General features: G+C 40.2%; 1 protein-coding gene and 1 pseudogene across 2 annotated transcripts in view; both read right to left on the reverse strand.

The window, feature by feature from the left end:
• The window catches only part of NPSR1 (neuropeptide S receptor 1), a 149680-nt gene extending 149358 nt beyond the window's left edge, over window positions 1–322 (reverse strand). For both annotated transcript variants that reach the window (XM_059395661.1, XM_059395660.1), the window contains exon 1: window positions 176–322. In XM_059395661.1, coding sequence (XP_059251644.1) covers window positions 176–322 — 147 coding nt within the window. The remainder of the gene's footprint in view (window positions 1–175) is intronic.
• A 12319-nt stretch (window positions 323–12641) lies between these two features.
• Window positions 12642–12742, reverse strand: LOC132017050 (U6 spliceosomal RNA; annotated as a pseudogene).
• Between the last annotated feature and the right edge of the window lie 4837 nt (window positions 12743–17579).

Below are 17579 nucleotides of genomic sequence, written 5' to 3' on the forward strand. Positions count from 1 at the left end.
AAACTCCTTGATTTAGCTAATCAGGGTTTTTTTCCTTTTTCTTTTACTCTTTTAGTTAAAGAAAAACAAACCATACCCATTCACGGTATTGGCAACCATAGTTTAACTGGGTCTCTTAAATTCTACTTGTCTCATTATTGAAAATCCTTTTCAGAGTGGAAAGCAGGGAACGTACCTTAAAGGAGTAGTAGAAGGAGCCCCACTCCTCGGCTTCCACCACTTCCGTGAAAGTTACCGTTTCAGTGCAGAAAACTGGGGAAGCATCTAGGGTCTGCGTGGTCCCGCTGGAGTCCGGGATGCCCTCTGTGAGGTTGGCTGTCATGGCTCAGGTGAACTTGAGCCTGGCTGTCCCGGTGCCTGCAGCCCAGGAAGGGTCCAGCAGCCTCTGAGCGCCGGACAGCAGCTACAGCTCTGCACCTGCTCTGCCTCCCAAGGCTTCTGGTGGAAGTTCAGCTAAGCAGAGGCATGGAGCCCTCCCGGAGCCCACCTCCTGAGGAGCTCTGCCTGAAGCCTGCGAGGATCCACGTGCTGCTCTCTGCTCAGCAGTTACGATCCAATAGCCGGCACAGCCTCCTCACCCCACGGTCCCGCTCAGGGTGGGGACCTCACCCCCGAGCAGGTGGGAGCCCCTCTACCTCCCACCCCCACAGCGATCCACGTGGCTCCCGAGACAGGCCTTCCTGCCCAGCTATGCTTTCCCTAACTTCCAGAATGGACCTCCCTTCTGCTCCAGCTTCAACAATACAGGAACTTGGACTCAACAGCCAACTGATTAATTCAGGTCATGTTGGCTCTTCCGATATCAAATCATAATTGTGCATTTGCTCGGGCTGAGCTTGCTTTCTGACTTACAATACTCACCTAACCATTTACTCAGTAGCCTGTGCATTATTTCAGTAAACACGGGGAAAGAAACTATTTGTATTTCATACCGTGGTTTACTCTAGGTGTTCGCAGGGCACTTCTCAGAAAAGCCTGGGTCTGTGTTTGTCTGTAAGCTATGACCCCTGGTGAGGGGACTGGGACTGGGGCTGGGTAAATACTTTGATCGCCTTGATGTTCTTTCATTTGACATCCAAGCAACTCAGGGAGGTAGGCAGCCATTGTATCTTTATGTTCTCATTATACCCTAGCAAAGACTGGCTTTCAGAGCTGAAATGACTGGCCCAAGGTCCCACAACCAGTGATGGAAATGAGGTAATAACTCCTCTCTTCAGAAATTCCTAGACAGCGGTGCCTGGACACTAACCATATACTGATTTGCATCATATCTCAAATGCGGGTTGAGGCATGCAGTTAACACAGTAGGGTTAGACAGCCAGGTGTAAAACAACAGAACTAAGCTGCTTGTATTGCAACCAAGCATAACTATCTGATTATTTACATGGAAAACGCTCCAGACGTGGGCAGCCATTGGTCCGTGACACCTGGTAGAAGGAGTAGCAGGTTAGTGATGATCATAAAAAAACCATAGCTGGGATGGAAGTGGGAAAGCTTTAGCATTATCTGCCCAGCCCAGAAGTACATAGAATGTTATAGATGAGAAGGTATTAAGTCTACACTGAAGGGGCAGCAAATGTCCTTGGTCTGACCTTCTGAACTCAGGAAGGTCATAAAAACTTCTGCCTGTCTATCTAACCTTTAAGAAATTAACCAATGAGCTGCTGAAACAGAAGAAGAAACATTTGAGGAAAATGCCTGCATGCGAGACTCAGAAAGTACCAGAAAGTGTGCCTGGGTAGCTCAGTGCATTAACTCTCTGCCTTCGGCTCAGGTCATGATCCCAGGGTCCTGGGGTCGAGCCCCACATGGGGCTCCCTGCTCTGCAGGGAGTCTGCTTCTCTCTCTCTCTCTGCCTGCCTCTCTGCCTACTTGTGATCTTTCTCTGTCAAATAAATAAATAAAATTGTCAAAAAAAAAAAAATGAGCCAGAAAGTGCCTCCACCTCATTATAATGTTAAAATACTCCTTGGAATATTTATCCCACCTCCTAAAAAAAGGAGCCTGCTCTTTTTTTTTTTTTTTTTTTTTTTTTTTTTGTTCAGGGGGACACGACTTTAGAAATTATTCTCCATGATTTCCTTGTTTGTACAAATAAAGTTGAGTTTGTGAGACAATGCCTCCTGGTGTTATCTCTGTCTGTGGTATGTCAAGGAGCAGATCCACTTTGGTCCAGTAACAAGGGGCAGCAAATAGGAGGGAGCTGGCCAGAAAATTGGATAAGCCAGGGATTGCAAGGGAAGAGTCAAAACGGGACAACAGATAGCAAAATGAGCAAAGGAAATTCTGACTGGCAGATAAACATGAAAAGATGCCCAACCATGTTAAAAATTAAGGAAAAGCAACTTAAAACAATACAACAAAATTTTTATCTATTGGCATAGGCATAAGGAGGGTCTGACTACCCCGAGTATTGACAAGGATGGGAAGAAATGAGTGTATTTTTTTCACTTCTGTGGGAGTTAGCTGACACAGTCACACTGAAGAGCAATTTGGCCTTATCCAGTAAAGTTAGAATTACATAGCCTATGATGCATCATTCCATTTCTTAATGCTGGTAATTTTCTGTCTCTAACTCGGTTACTTACGTGTATTTAATTTAGGGAAGTTCATTTCACTGCACACATAAAATGTATGTACTTTTTCATAAGTATGTTTTACTTCAATAAAAAATTTTAAAAATCTGTGAGAAATTTCTGGGAAAGAGCAGAAGCTGGTTAAGTCATAATGTGGTAAGGTTGGAAAGAGAGAGAGAAAAGAGTAGATTCCGTGATGGATAAGGAATAGGTGGAAAGAACTTTCTGGTTGTGTTTTTTCCTCTCCACTCATGGTGCAGATGGGTCATTTTTTTGACCTGTGGCTGCCCAAGAGGGACATTTATGTTTGTGTGTACAAGGAGACACTGGAAAGGATGGCTTTGCAATATTGTTTAGAAATGAATCAGAAGCAACCTAAAATTCAGAGTGACAAAATCAATGAGACACTCCAAACTGTAAACTATCTACAGGCTCATCACTAGTAGACCAGATAAATAAATTTCCATGCAGTCACATGATGAAAACTATACATCAATGAGAATGAATAATTTGTAGCAAATATAGTACATTATAGATGAAACTCACAAACATAATATTAAACAAAATAATACTTTTTTCATTTATAGTAAGTATAACTATATATATGTGTGTTTGTATATACTTACATTTATATGTAATGGAATAATACTATATCACAGTTGAAAGGAATTTTGTAGACAAGACGACAAGCTAATAAGTATGATATGATGGCTAGTTTTATGTGTCATCTTGACTGGGGAGTGAGATGTGTAGATATTCGGCCAAACATTACTCTCAGTGTTTCTGTGAAGGTGTTTCTGGATGAGATTAACTTTTGAATGTGTAGGCTGAGTAAGGCTGATTGCCCCCCTTAATGTGGGTGATCTTCATCCAGTCATTTGAACCATTGAACAAAAGGCTGATTCTCCCATAAATAAGAGAGAACTCCTCTCTGACTCCTTTGAGTTGGAACATTGGTCTTCAAAGTTCTTTGGGCTTGAACTAAACCATTAGGTCTTCTTGAACCTCAAGCCTGCTGGATTTTAGGCTAAAAGTACACATCAACTCCCTGATTCTCTAGTATGCTAACTACAGATCTTGGGACTTCTCTTATGGTTTCTATGTTCTTACCTGAATATACCCCAAGATATCCCACAAAAACGAGAGAGGCATTGATGGAGCACAGGATCTAGCATGAAACCATGAGACACCTGTTAAAAAGGCTTAAATGATAAAGATGGGAAATACCTTTTGCTGGTAAGGATGGGTAAGATGAAGAGCTATCATACACTACTATGACAATGTAACTTGGTACAAGCACTTTGGAAGACTTCTTGGCAGCATTATCTAAAGCTGATCATATGTGTATTCTATGACCTAGCAGTTTTTCTACTAAGAAAATACCCAACACAAATGAGTACTTACGTTAATCAAAAAACGTAAGGATGAATAGAGCAGCTTCTTTGTAATTTCCCTTAACTTGAAACTACTTAAGTGCTCATCAGGAGAAATGTGGACAAATAAATTGTGGTGTATTCATACCATGGAAAACATATACCAATGAGAATGAGTGATCTGCCACTATAGGTAACAAAATGCATAAATCTCACAGTTGTTATTTTGAGTTATAGGGAAGTCATACTGTTTGATTTCATTTACATAAATTAAAAGTTAAGAAGCCTTTGCTGAGTAGTGACTGGAATAGGCTAGGAGGTAGCCCCTGGGCTGCTGGTAATATTCTATTTCTTGGTCAGGGTGACAGTTACATGAGAGTATTCCAATTATGAAGAAGCTGTGAGCTAAATACACTTACCATCTCTGTACCTTTTTGGGAGAAATTTCTGGATGTGAGTCAGAGACTGGTTGGGTCTCAGTATGATGAAGGCTAAAGGTGGGAGGGGAAATAGAGACGAGACAAGGGCCAGGTGCCATGGACACGGATAGGCTGAGAGGATGCTTTCTACTTGTGCATTTTTTTTCCTGCACACATTGCCCAAGTGGATTATTGCTTGGCTCATGGTTACAACAGAGAAAAAAAATGGTAACAGCAATTCCAGAGTCTGATCAGGGCTGATAGGAGTAGGTCACAAAACACAAAGATGGGGAGTCCAGTCTCTCAGTCTTTCTTCTTGCCCATTTGTGTTAGGCTGAGATCAAGGTGCTGGCCAGGATTGGGATCTCATCAGAGCCTCAGCTGGGGTAGCATGCACTTGTAACCTCTCTCATGCTGTTGGCAGAATTCATTTCTTTGTAACTGTAAAACCCATGGCACCTGTTCCTTCAAAGCCAGTAAAGGGAAGAGAGACTCTACCAACATGGGTTCAACAGTCTTACGTAATCACATATGTGTAATTGCATACATCCCATTCCTCTTGGCTCATGCCCCTCAAGAGAAGGGGATTACGGAAAGACATAAATTCCAGAAGTCAGGGATCATGGTGGCCACTTTAAAGTCTATACTTCATACTACGCCATGGGTTAAATGTTCACAAGTGTGGGAGGTAGTTTTTTGAAAAGGAGAAGGTAGAGAAGAGCTGAAGTTTAAGGTGTACCAACTGGAAAAATGGATATAAAAATAAATTGTTGGAAAAAAAATTAAAGAGATGTTTTGAATTGCAAAAAAAGAGGAAAATTTGATAGAATTCAGGTAAGAAACTCTCAGAAGGCATTAAAAGTGATATAAGAAAAAGAAGGAGAGAAACATAGTTAAGGAATGTGAGCAAAAGAAATACATGTGTAAGCATTTAAATAATGAGTCTTAGAGGGACATTAAAAATAAATGGAAGGGATTGGATAACAAAGTTTACAGAATATTTTCATTTACAATTCTTTGGAATTCTTTAAATTTAGTAATTTAATACTCTTAGGAATGTACTTAGCAAAATATGTGAAATACTTTTTTTTTTTAAGATTTTATTTATTTGACAGAGAGAGAGAGGGAGAGATCATAAGCAGGCAGAGAGGCAGGCAGAGAGAGATGGGGAAGCAGGTTCCCCGATGAGCAGAGAGCCTGATGCCGGGCTTGATCCCAGGACCCTGAGATCATGACCTGAGCTGAAGGCAAAGACTTAACCCACTGAGCCCCCCAGGTGCCCCAAAAGATGTGAAATATTTCTATAAGATATTGCTGAGAGAAATGAATGAAGACTGACAAATGGAGAGCTAGCTATACCACTTCAAGGATTAGAAGACTCAGTGTGGTTAGGATGTCAATCTTCCCCAAACTGATCTGTAGATTCAATGAAATTCCAGTCACAATCAAATCAAGTTTTTTTTTTCTTTTTTTTTAGTAGAAGTGGACAAACTAATACAAAAATATGGGAACGCAATGAACCTAGACTATCCAAAGTACTCTTAAAATTGAAGAATGTTGGAGGTCAAGAATTTCCATAAGGCTACAGAAATCAAGACAATGTGATAATGAAATAAAGAATGACAAATAGGGGCACCTGGATGGCTCAGTTGATTGGGTCCGACTGTGGATTTTAACTCAGATCATGACCTTAGGGTTGTGAGATCAAGCCCCATGTGAGGATCCAGGCTCAGCACAGAGCCTGCTTGAGTTTCTCTCCCTCTGCCTCCCCCCTCTGCTCCTTCTCTCTCTTTCAAATAAATAATTAAAATCTAAAACAACAATAACAACAACAGACTGATGAGTAGCTCAAGACAAAACATTTTATATGTGCAGAAATGACCCCCATTTGTAAGGGCACCTGATTTTTGACAGAGGAGTAAAAAAATCTAATGAGTAAAAAGTATTTTCAGTAAATGGTGCCAAAATACTGGATATCCACATGGAAAAGAAAATGAACCTTGGCCTTTATTTCATACCACACTCCCAAATTAATCTGGGGTGAATCAAGACTTCTATGAGCTCTTAGAAGAAAACTAATATTTCAGCTGTGAAAATATTAGTACTGGGGTGGCTGGGTGTCTCAGTTGGTTAAGCAGCTGCTTTCAGCCTGGGTCATGATCCCAGGGTCCTGGGATCCAGCCCCATGTTGGGTTCCCTGCTCAGCGGGGCTGCTTCTCCCTCTCCATCTGCCAGCCACTCCCCTTCCCTCTCTCACTATCAAATAAATAAAATCTTAGGAAAAGAAAAAGAAAATATCAGTACTTTAGCTTTATTAATTAGCTGTTAGCCCATAATAACAACAATCACAAACCCAGCAAGTAATTGTGGTGCAGTAGAGAAACTGTGCCTTGGCGATCCATTAGTGCTGGGGGGCTGATTCCATCCTCTTTGGGGAGCTCTAGCCTCTGCTAGGTATATCATTAAAGGCAGCATGGTAATCCTCACCTTGCCACCTGCCTAATACAAATCTTAGTAAATCCTTTACTAACATTGCAAAGAGTGAGCCTCAAATCTCTGTGTTCCCTGTAGAAACTGGGAACCCTCTCAAAGAAAGCCCTATGTTGTACACGTTCAGTGCTCACCAGGGTGAGGTGAATCTTTATAAACCTAGGAATCTTTATAAAATACAATGCTTGGAGGCCAACGTCCTGATTAGATTGTTCTAGGGTGCTGCCTGGGCATTGGGATTGTTAAAAGCTCCCCCAGGTGATTCGAATGTGCCTCCAGGGAAAAGAAACACCGTTTTAGGAGCAGGGCAATCTCTGGTGCCCAACTCCCAGTGGGGAGTTTTTGCTGCATGCTCAGGGCATTTATTCTGGGGCTGCTGTCTGAGTTAGCTCGCCCTAGGTCTCCAGCCCCGGGGACTGATTCTAGTGTTCCTGGGACCCACAGTGAGCTCGACCTCATTTCTGCGCCCCGCTTTCTCCCGACCAAGTTTGAGCTACAGGGCACCCGTACCTCCAGAGAGGGAGGAAAGCTTCCCTCACCTTTCTCTGTGGACCTCCAGAGAGTTTTGTTCTCTCTTTCCGAGCACCAAGAAGTCATAGAGTTAACCTCCCTTTCGGAGACACTCAGACACGCAGTTTGGATCCCATTTCCAAGACTTGCTTTCTTAAAAACTACTCAAGGAGAGCCTGAAAGAAGAATTTCCAGGTAAGGAAAAGGGTCATAAAACTCCGATCCACCCCTTGGATGCTCTCGGCCTGTGAGGGGTGGTTCAGTAATTCATTCCGCCTGCCTGACCTTTGGGTGGTGAGTGGGGTTTAGTTCCTGCTCCTGAGAACGCTTCAGATCCCAGAGTGAGGCGTCTCAGTAAAAGGGACCAAGGCTTAGAGATATGAAAAGAGAATTTTGCACAAACTGCTAAGAAACTACCTTAATAAGGTATTTACTCGTCTTGCTCCTGGGGCACAGTCAGGTGGGGCTTTGAAAAAGAAGTGGTGTCTGGGAGAGTCTCACTTTTTATTTTCTGGTCCGCCTGTGTATGTGCCCAGTTCTCCTCTCCAACCCCCCAACAACTCCCCCCCCCCCCCCCCCCCCCCAACCGCCTCCTGTCCTGGTGTATCATTCGAGCATTCAGTTTCCAGGATGGGGTGAGCAGAATGTTGGAGAGGGTTTGGAAGGGAGATGCTCAAGGTTCCCTGAATTCCCACCACCTTCCTGCTTCATTTATCATGGGAACCCTGGCTACGATATTTACAACCTTGAACAAATACATTGTTTTTCTATAATGTTTAAAGTAGAGCATTCATCAACTTTGGAATAAAAAACTATAGACACCATATTTAAAGTTGGTTCTGTATACATACTTTTGATGGTTAATGGGGTCCATCTCAGTGGGGATGCCATTCCCCCTCATTGCAGTTTGGAAGTCCAAAGTCTTCTCTTTAGTCCTATGTAAAGGAGACAGAGTTCGGAGCTCCCAGGTACTTCCTGACCTTCCCAGAACTCAGTCACCATTTGAATTTTCACGTATTGACTGTAACCACAGCAGTCAGAGTGATCTGGATCCAAAGCTGGCTCTGCTACTTCCTTTCCATGAGTACAGGGACACCCTGAAGCTTCTCTTTTGTCCTCTGTGAACAGGGATGACAGTCGTGCCTGAATGGGTGGAGAATTAAATGAGATAATACTGATCCCATTAATGCTAATTGTCTTCCTTCTTTTCTTCTTCATTATGACTCCTTTATGTGTGTAAATTTTCTTGGGCTTTTTGTTTAGCTTCCACATTCCTAAAGGGCAGAAGCTGCCCCTTTTCTTTTTTTTTTTTTTTTTAATATTTTATTTATTTATTTGACAGAGAGAGATCACAAGTAAACAGAGAGGCAGGCAGAGAGAGAGAGAGAGAGAGAGAGGGAAGCAGGCTCCCCGCTGAGCAGAGAGCTCGATGTGGGACTCGATCCCAGGACCCTGAGATCATGACCTGAGCAGAAGGCAGCGGCTTAACCCACTGAGCCACCCAGGTGTCCCAAGCTGCCCCTTTTCTTTTTGTATCCTATGACCACACTGAACCTTACTGGACCCTGTGGGAAAACAGGAAATAACCAATGACTGTGAGTAACCATTGTTTCCCATTTGGCTGGGATCAGACTCATGGATGCCCCCTTGTGGGTCACAGCCAGCTGTAACAAGGCCAGCCATAGACCCTCCAATTCCCTTTCTTTGCCTCATAAATGTTAGCTAAACTACTGTGTCCCCACTGATCAACTGGGAGTACAATGCTCGTTAAACCAATTTTAGTCAAGATTCTGTCCTTTCCCAGGCTGAACTTCAGCCCCTCTGAGCCAGATTACAACCCCTTCTTACAAGCCCTGCTTCACTAGAATGGCCGGTCCCTCAAGAAAGCATTTTCCTTCTGCTATCAGACCATCCTATTCCATTCATCCCTCTTCTCCATGCCTGCCTCTTTCCAGCCTCATAAACCTCGTTGAGTCCTAACCCTTCAGATGATTGCACATCTCCTGGTGGGAACAGTCGCCCTGTGATAATGCTCCTCTTATCCCTGTTGCAGTGGAGTCCTTCCCCTCTGGAACAATTCTTTCCAATTAAGTCTTTTCTTACCAGAGTCCAAACTGTATGCATGAAAAAATTCATGCTGCATTGAATTGAAGGGGTTATTGGTAGGAAGAAACAATCTCTTGAGCAATTGCTAAACGAAGTATACATTATATCAGGTGCTCTGGGAAAGCTCATGGTTTGGTCAGAGAGACCAGAAAATAGAACTCTCTGGGCTGAATCACAGAAAAAGTAAAATAATATGAAATCTGTGAGTGACACAGGCAGAGTGCAATTAATCTCCAAGTGAGGAGTTAAGGAGAATTAAATTCCAAGTTCAGAGGAAGATCCCAGTTCTGAGGTTTAAGTTTGGCTTTTAGTGTTTTTATTACTTTGGATGAAGCATACAACTTTTCTTTATCCATCAGTGTGGAAAACGGTGACTAAGTGTGGGTTTAGGACAAAGGAAATTAACTTCCTCCAGTGGGATTTTGATCCTCGGATACCAGAAGGTGCCACTGCCTGCAGAGACTAAATTTCTCAAGGTTGAGGTGATAACAGACAGGCCACCTCCCATGCCCTGTGACTTCTCTCTCAAAGGAATGAGCTGACAGTCTAAACTTGCTGTCAATACAATGTTCCACACAGTATCTAAGTGAGATACATCAATGCACGCCTGGCTGTTTATTCTCTCCTTGCCTCTTTTAGGATCTGTGAGAATGTGGATTGGTTAGATGAGTTTTAATCATGTAGGAGGTTGGAAAGGATACGGGGGAGAGAAAACGGAGGATTCCACCAAATCTCTGTGCTGGGAGTTTGACATATGTCACAACATTTAATTCCCAGGATATTACTTTCATGGGTGCACGTTTCTCCATTTTAAAGGTGCAGAGAGCTCCCGGTAAAGGAGAGCTTTTCAAGTAGAGACACCAAATTGGAACCAATCATTGACTCCCTACACTGGTTAATTTTCCTTTAGTTTTGGCTTGCATTCTGAGGGGGTGGTAAGGGCTCTGAATCATTACTATGAAATAATAGTATCCTCTGAGGGGAAATTGCTTTGAAAGCAGAGAGAAATCCTTGGGATCCTAGAGAAAAGATAAATGCAGTATTACATCTGGTAATTGCTTGCTCTAATAGGTGCAAGAGGTTACACATGTTATAATGACTAAGAGATATTATCCCTAAAGAAAAGGAATGCAGTGTTCTACTTTCAAGAGGACACCAGAGGAAATGGGATTTAGAGGTCTAAACTTTAAGGATTTTATTTTTTTAATTATATCAACAAAACTTTCCTACTCTAAATACTAACCTGAAATGCAAATATAGAAATTATATGATATGCTAATGTATTCCTTAGTTACCCAGTGAGATCATACTATGCATTCTGCTTACGGTTCTGCTTTTTAATTTCACACATTTTGGGCTTTTATATCAATAAATATAATGGCTACTTCCCTGTAATGCTAATATGTGATGTTCCCATGATTTTCTGCATTCCTTCTCATAATAACTGAGTTTTCAGTTGTGTCTGATTTTTCAGAAACTGTGCACTGAGCAATCATCTTTGAGTACTTTTCTTCTGATTTTCCCCCAAAAGATTTTCTTGTGGTATTTTTGCTACTGCTTCTTTGATCTATTTCTTTTTCTGTCTTAATTTTGCTGTTCTTTATCTGAACCCTTGGATTAAATGCTTTACATTTATTTTCATTCTTTCATGTTTAAAGCAATGACTTTTCCTCTGAATATGCTTTAGCTATGTCATATGGATTCTGAGGCATATTATTCTTATTTTCATATATATCAAATAATATATATTCTATATATTGAATATATTCATATATTCCTTATTTTTTACAATACATGTAATATGCACTCTGATTTCTGTTTGGACCAAAGAATTATTGTGAGTGACTTCCAAATGTTGGTATTTCTGTTCAATCTAATGTACTTTACATTTTTATTTATTTGTTGAATTATAATTTGAAGATAAAATCCATATTTTGAAATATTTAAATATTTTCATATAATCGATTTTTGAAAAACAAGTCCATGAAATTCTATTTATAAGACACTTAAATATAGATACACATGAACATATTCATATGCCTACATGTCAAAGTACTACCTTCTTTAATTCTACTGTATTCTTTAGAACCTTCATTTTCTTTTTTTTTTTCTTTTAAAGATTTTATTTATTTATTTGACAGAGAGAGATTACAAGCAGGCAGAGAGGCAGGCAGAGAGGAAGGGAAGCAGGCCCCCTGCTGAGCAGAGAGCCCCATGCGGGACTTGATCCCAGGACCCTGAGATCATGACCTGAGCCGAAGGCAGTGGCTTAACCCACTGAGCCACCTAGGAGCCCCTAGAACCTTCATTTTCTTACCTAATGGTTCTATTTGAGTTTTCAAAGATTCAGAGAAGCTTGCTTATGTTTCTCATTCTAATTGAAATTCTGTAAGTTTCTCTTTGTAGTTCCTATAGCATTTCCTTCATTCATTTTCATGTATTATTGTTACAGAAAAATTTATGACACATACTCATGTTGGATTATATCATTCAACAAAGGGATTCTCTGTCACATTTTTTAAAAATTTATTTTTTATTTATTTTCAGCATAACAGTATTCATTATTTTTGCACCACACCCAGTGCTCCATGCAATCCGTGCCCTCTATAATACCCACCACCTGGTACCCCGACCTCCCACCACCTGCCCCTTCAAAACCCTCAGATTGTTTTTCAGAGTCCATAGTCTCTCATGGTTCACCTCCCCTTCCAAATTCCCCCAACTCCCTTCTGTCACATTTAATTTTTTTTTGCACATTAGATTTTGGTTTTATACTGATTTTATGGTATCAGTGAAGAATTGCTTTTGGGTACAGGAAACAAGGATCTGAAGACTAGTTGAAAACAGGATGGACTTTTGTTTGTTTTGTTTGTTTTCCCTCTCAAGTAACAATCAAGAGGTTCCAGGATGTCATCGGTGACCCAGGCCCATTGTACATTCCTGCTTTAGCGTCCTTGATAAATTGCTTCTATCCTTAAGGTCAACATCTGGTTGCAGGATGGACATTCCAGTTTTATCGTGTTGGCATCCCAGCCAGTGGAAGGGAGCAAGTGGAGAAAGCAAAAGGGTGCTCAGCACTTTTAAAAGAAGCTTCCCTAGAAAATTCCCCCAGTGTCTTTCCACTGTTTCTTTGATTCTCTGGCTTCTCCTGTTTGCAAGAGAAACTGGGAATATTGTCATGTCCCGTAACATGAGGGTTCTTGCGCAAGGGGCCATGCTATTCTTCTCTGTATTGTTCTAATTTTAGTATATGCGCCATAGCGAGCACAAAATGAGGGTTCTTTAAGTTAGTCCGTTAAGCATGGAGATTGAGTTGGCAGATATCGGTCCCTGACACATTGGCCTTTTTTCTTTTCTATTAATATCTTTTGCATATCTTCTCTTGTCCTTTTTTCCTTGTGTTTTTTAGTCTTTGGCTTTAAGTCATCTGTAAATAAGTTTATTTATTTATTTAGGTTTTACTTATATAGTTTTTGTGTAATGTTAGAGTGTCTTTCCTTTTTTTTTTTTAAGATTTTTAAAAATTTATTTATTTATTTGACAGACAGAGAACACAAGTAGGCAGAGAGGCAGGCAGAGAGAGAGGAGGAAGCAGGCTCTCTGTGGAGCACAGAGCCTGATGCGGGGCTCGATCCCAGGACCCTGGGATCATGACCTGAGCCGAAGGCAGAGGCTTTAACCCGCTGAGCCACCCAGGCATCCCTCTTTCCTTTATTGAGAGAGTAGTTTAACCATTTGTAATTATTGTTAAACATTTTATGTTTGGTCTCTTAATACACTTTCTGACTCTCACCTCTATTTTCCATCCTTTTCTATTGTTTTCAGTATTTTCTTTAGTTTTTATGCTATCTTTTCTTTTTTTAATAATCTTTTTAAGGTTTTCTTTAGTTGTTTTTTTTCTATTATGTGAAAGATGTACAAGTTTTTTCTTCTGCTAATATATACCTTTTGTATCTTCAAATAATTTAATTAAAGCTTTGTTAATTTATCAACACTGGAAATGAGACATCATTGATTCAGTTCCCTCTGTGAAAAATAGGAAACGGTTGCACGTACATTCCCTTTCACCTTCTTCTACCCACTTCTTCATAAAATTTTTAACTGATATGCATTGGAATTGCTGATGCAGTAGAGAAGTTAAATATGGTGATAGTTCTTCAAGAAATCAAATATGCACATTTTGTCCAGACACCATATTTTCTGGATCAATTTATATATAATTTTATTTTTTTTAAAAGATTTTATTTATTTATTTGACAGAGAGAGATCACAAGCAGACGGAGAAGCAGGCAGAGAGAGAGATAGAGGGAAGCAGGCTCCCCGCTGAGCAGAGAGCCCGATGCGGGACTCGATCCCAGGACCCCGAGATCATGACCTGAGCCGAAGGCAGTGCCTTAATCCACTGAGCCACCCAGGCGCCCCTATAATTTTATTTTTAAAATGGATTGTTGCCCACTGCCAGTCCTTCTCTATCTTACTTTTGTATTTGTGAAGTCTGCATTTTGATTTATCCCACCATTAGCTGAAGAATGTCTTCAAGTAATTGCTTGGGTATTTGCTGCCGAACACTTTGTATATTTTTAAGAATAGCTTTTTATTGTTTTCCTACATTAATTACAACTTGTCTGTATATAAATTGTTTTATGCCATTAAATGTTGTGGTGAATTAAGTCTAGGACATTATTTACTTACTAAATTAAGTACTTGTTGCTTTTTAAATGATTGCTTCTACTGAATGCTACATGTAGACTTGTTCATTTATCTTTGAAATGCAGGATTTTTGGGGTACCTGGGTGGGCTTAGTGGGTTAAAGTCTCTGCCTTAGGCTCAGGTCATGATCCCAAGGCTCTCTGCTCAGCAGGGAGTCTGCTTCCCTTCCTCTCTCTCTGCCTGCCTCTCTGCCTACTTATGATCTCTGTCTGTCAAATAAATAAAATCTCTAAAAAAAAAAAAAAGAAAAGAAAAGAAAAGAAATGCACGATTTCTTGGAATGACCACTTTTCACTAATTTTGACTTGATATGATAAACACTTTCACTCTACAGAGTTGTTATAATAAAATGGTTAAGAAGAAAGACTTTAGAGACTTATTTGACTATAAGTTTTGGTTCTGCAGCTTACCAGCTATGGTCTTAGGCTCAAAGTAAGGTCATCATGTAATTTGCTGTCCACATTTCTGACACTTTTGAGGATGGAGTGTTGCCTAAAGTAATTTATATTAGTTTATCGAGGTACCACTGGAGTGAATCAGCATTGTCCTAGGCAAGCTGGGAATATGCAGTCATCTTCTTCTAAGGATCATCTGTAAAATGGGCATAATTATAGTGCATGCTTCTTAGGATTGTGATATCAAACAAGATGCTGTGTGTGAGGTCCTCAGTGCAGCTGCAGGGACATTTTTATCTAGTATCTTGTTATCGATGGTGCCATTTATATTTAAAATTCTCCTCTGCTAAGAGAAAATGTAGATAATAGCCTTTAATTTTGTTTTATGCTGTTCTCTCCTACACTCCTCAGAACACTATTATCTTTTCTTTGGTCCTTGTTTTATGTCATCCACATCTATCTATCATCTATTATCTGATCACATTAATCTCTTTCTCCTTTTCTTCTGCATTGACCATACTGTTTTCAATCCCATTCTGATCATCATTAAACTGCTTTTGGATCTCCATTATTTTTCAGTCTTTCTAATAGCATTTACAATAATGTAATGGCATTGTTAATTCCTTGAATCATTTCTTTAACACTACCACCTTCCTTTTAATTTAATCCTCTCTTTGTATGCTATCATTTCATTTTTTTTAATGTCCAGTTAGGCTCAGATTCTCTATCTGTAAAAGAGGATATAGTATTAGCTTTATAGGATTATTTAATGATAAAACAATGTAAAGCACTTAGAATAGCATTTGGCATATAATAGTAAACAATATATTTAATTAATATTTTTATAGAGCTCATGCATTGTTGAAAAAAATTACTATAGCTTTTTTTCTCTCCTATTTCCTTAAAGTAATTTTTTCAGAGTACTAATCTTTATTTATGCCTGTTTGTTTTTTTCAGAACTTTATTTTTATTGATTTATTTTGAGGGGGGGAGTGGGGTGAGGAAGGGAAGAGGGAGAGGGAGAGAGAGAATCTTAAGCAGGCTCAAGGCCTCGTGCAAAGCCTGATGCCAGGCTCAATCTCATGACCCTGAGACCATGACCTGAGCCAAAATCTAGAGTCCAATGCTTAATCAACTAAGACACCCAGATGCCCCTTTCCCCCCAGAACTTTAAAACTAAATCCACATTGTGTCTTTCTAAACAGTTTTATTGTTTACCATAAAATTCACCTATTTGGGGGGACCTGGGTGGCTCAGTGGGTTGAGCCTCTGCCTTCAGCTCAGGTCATGATCCCAGGGTCCTGGGATCGAGCCCCACATCAGGCTCTCTGCTCTGGAGAGCCTGCTTCCTCCTCTCTCTCTGCCTCTCTGCCTACTTGTGATCTCTGTCACATAAATAAAGAAAAAATCTTTAAAAAAATTCACCTATTTGAAGTATATAATTAAATTGACTCTTGTTAATTTATAGAGTTGTGGAAACATCACCATTATCTCAATTATTGTAGCTTTGTAGTAAGTGTTAAAGATAGGTGGTGTTAGTCCTCCAACTTGTTCTCTTTCAATACTATGTTGGCTATTCTGAATCATTTACCTTTCCATATAAACTTTAGAATTGGTTTGTCAGTATCCACAAAATGACTTCATGGCTTTTGATTGGGATTGTATTGAATCTATAGATCAAGATGGGAAGAATGGACATCATGACAATATTGAGTTCTGATCCATAAAAATGGAATATGTCTTCATTTATTTAGCGCTTCTTTGATTTAATTATTCAGAGTTTTGTAGTTTTCTTCAAATATTATATATTTTGCAGCTTTTATTAGATTTATATCTAAGCATTAATGAGGGGCTGTGTAAATGGTATATTTTAATTTCAAATTTCACTTGACATTGCTGGTGCTGTCTATTAATTCTAAAGGAATTGTCTATTACTTTGCCAATATGGTAATGAGAGGGCAGAAATATGGACATTTATCTCTGGAGCTTATCTTTCTGCACATGTTTTAATATTTTTAACTATTTTATCTGATACCAAGTTATGAGGATGATCCTTAAAGATACAGACTTCTCTTTTAATTCAGAATGAATCACCCTCATTTGTGAGAATTTGAGTCAGAGACAGTGGTTTTCAAGTTTGGATAGACTTTGAACCCTCTCGGGAGCCTTATGTATATATAACCTATGCCTGTGATCCACTTCCAGACCTTGTTATAATAGTCTGGGGTAGAGCAATGGGGACTTGTAAAAGTTTTCCAGATGATTCTAATATGTAGTCAAAGTTGGGAAACACTGAGTTAAAAAAAAAAACAAAACAGTTGTTCCTGCGGGTTCTGTATGTTGAGGATAGATAACCCCACTCCTACACAGTTAGCTGGCAAATAAATTGGTGCTTGTCTGTTCTGTGGTATGAAGGCATGGGCACACAACCTCAGGTTGTTGAGTCTGTGTGGGCAGGGGTGCTCACTCTAGTCAGAGGGAGAAGACACGGCAATTAAGCTACTGTCTTCTTAGAAACTCTCTGAGACAGGCTGAAAAAGGGTACTAAGCCTCTCAACATTTTCCTACGTGCAGTGGGTATATGGACAGGAAGTAATGCCATTTTATCTACATTGGCCCCCCTTTCTCTACTTACTTTCCGTAGTACTGTCTCGGCAGTTCTCAAACATTCATGTGTTTCAGAGTCACCTAGAGAGTTAACGAAGAATAGAGCAGGGATGCCTGGGTGGTTGAGTTGGTTGAACATCTGACTCTTGATCTGGGCTCAGGTCATGATCCTGGGCTCCCCTGCTGCAGGCTCCATGCTCAGTCTCTCCTTCTGCTCCTCCTCTCATGTGCTCCCTCTCTAAAATAAATAAATAAATCTTAAAAAAAAAAAAAAAAAAAAAAAAGGACCAGAGAGACTCAGATACATTAAGTAGGTAAAGCCCTGGGCCTCTCTATTTTACAAGTCTCTCAGATGATACTGATGTAAATCAAAGTTCAAGAGTCACTGCCCTG

Source organism: Mustela nigripes, chromosome 4 (genome assembly GCF_022355385.1).
Source record: "Mustela nigripes isolate SB6536 chromosome 4, MUSNIG.SB6536, whole genome shotgun sequence".
Classification (NCBI taxonomy): Eukaryota; Metazoa; Chordata; class Mammalia; order Carnivora; family Mustelidae; genus Mustela; species Mustela nigripes.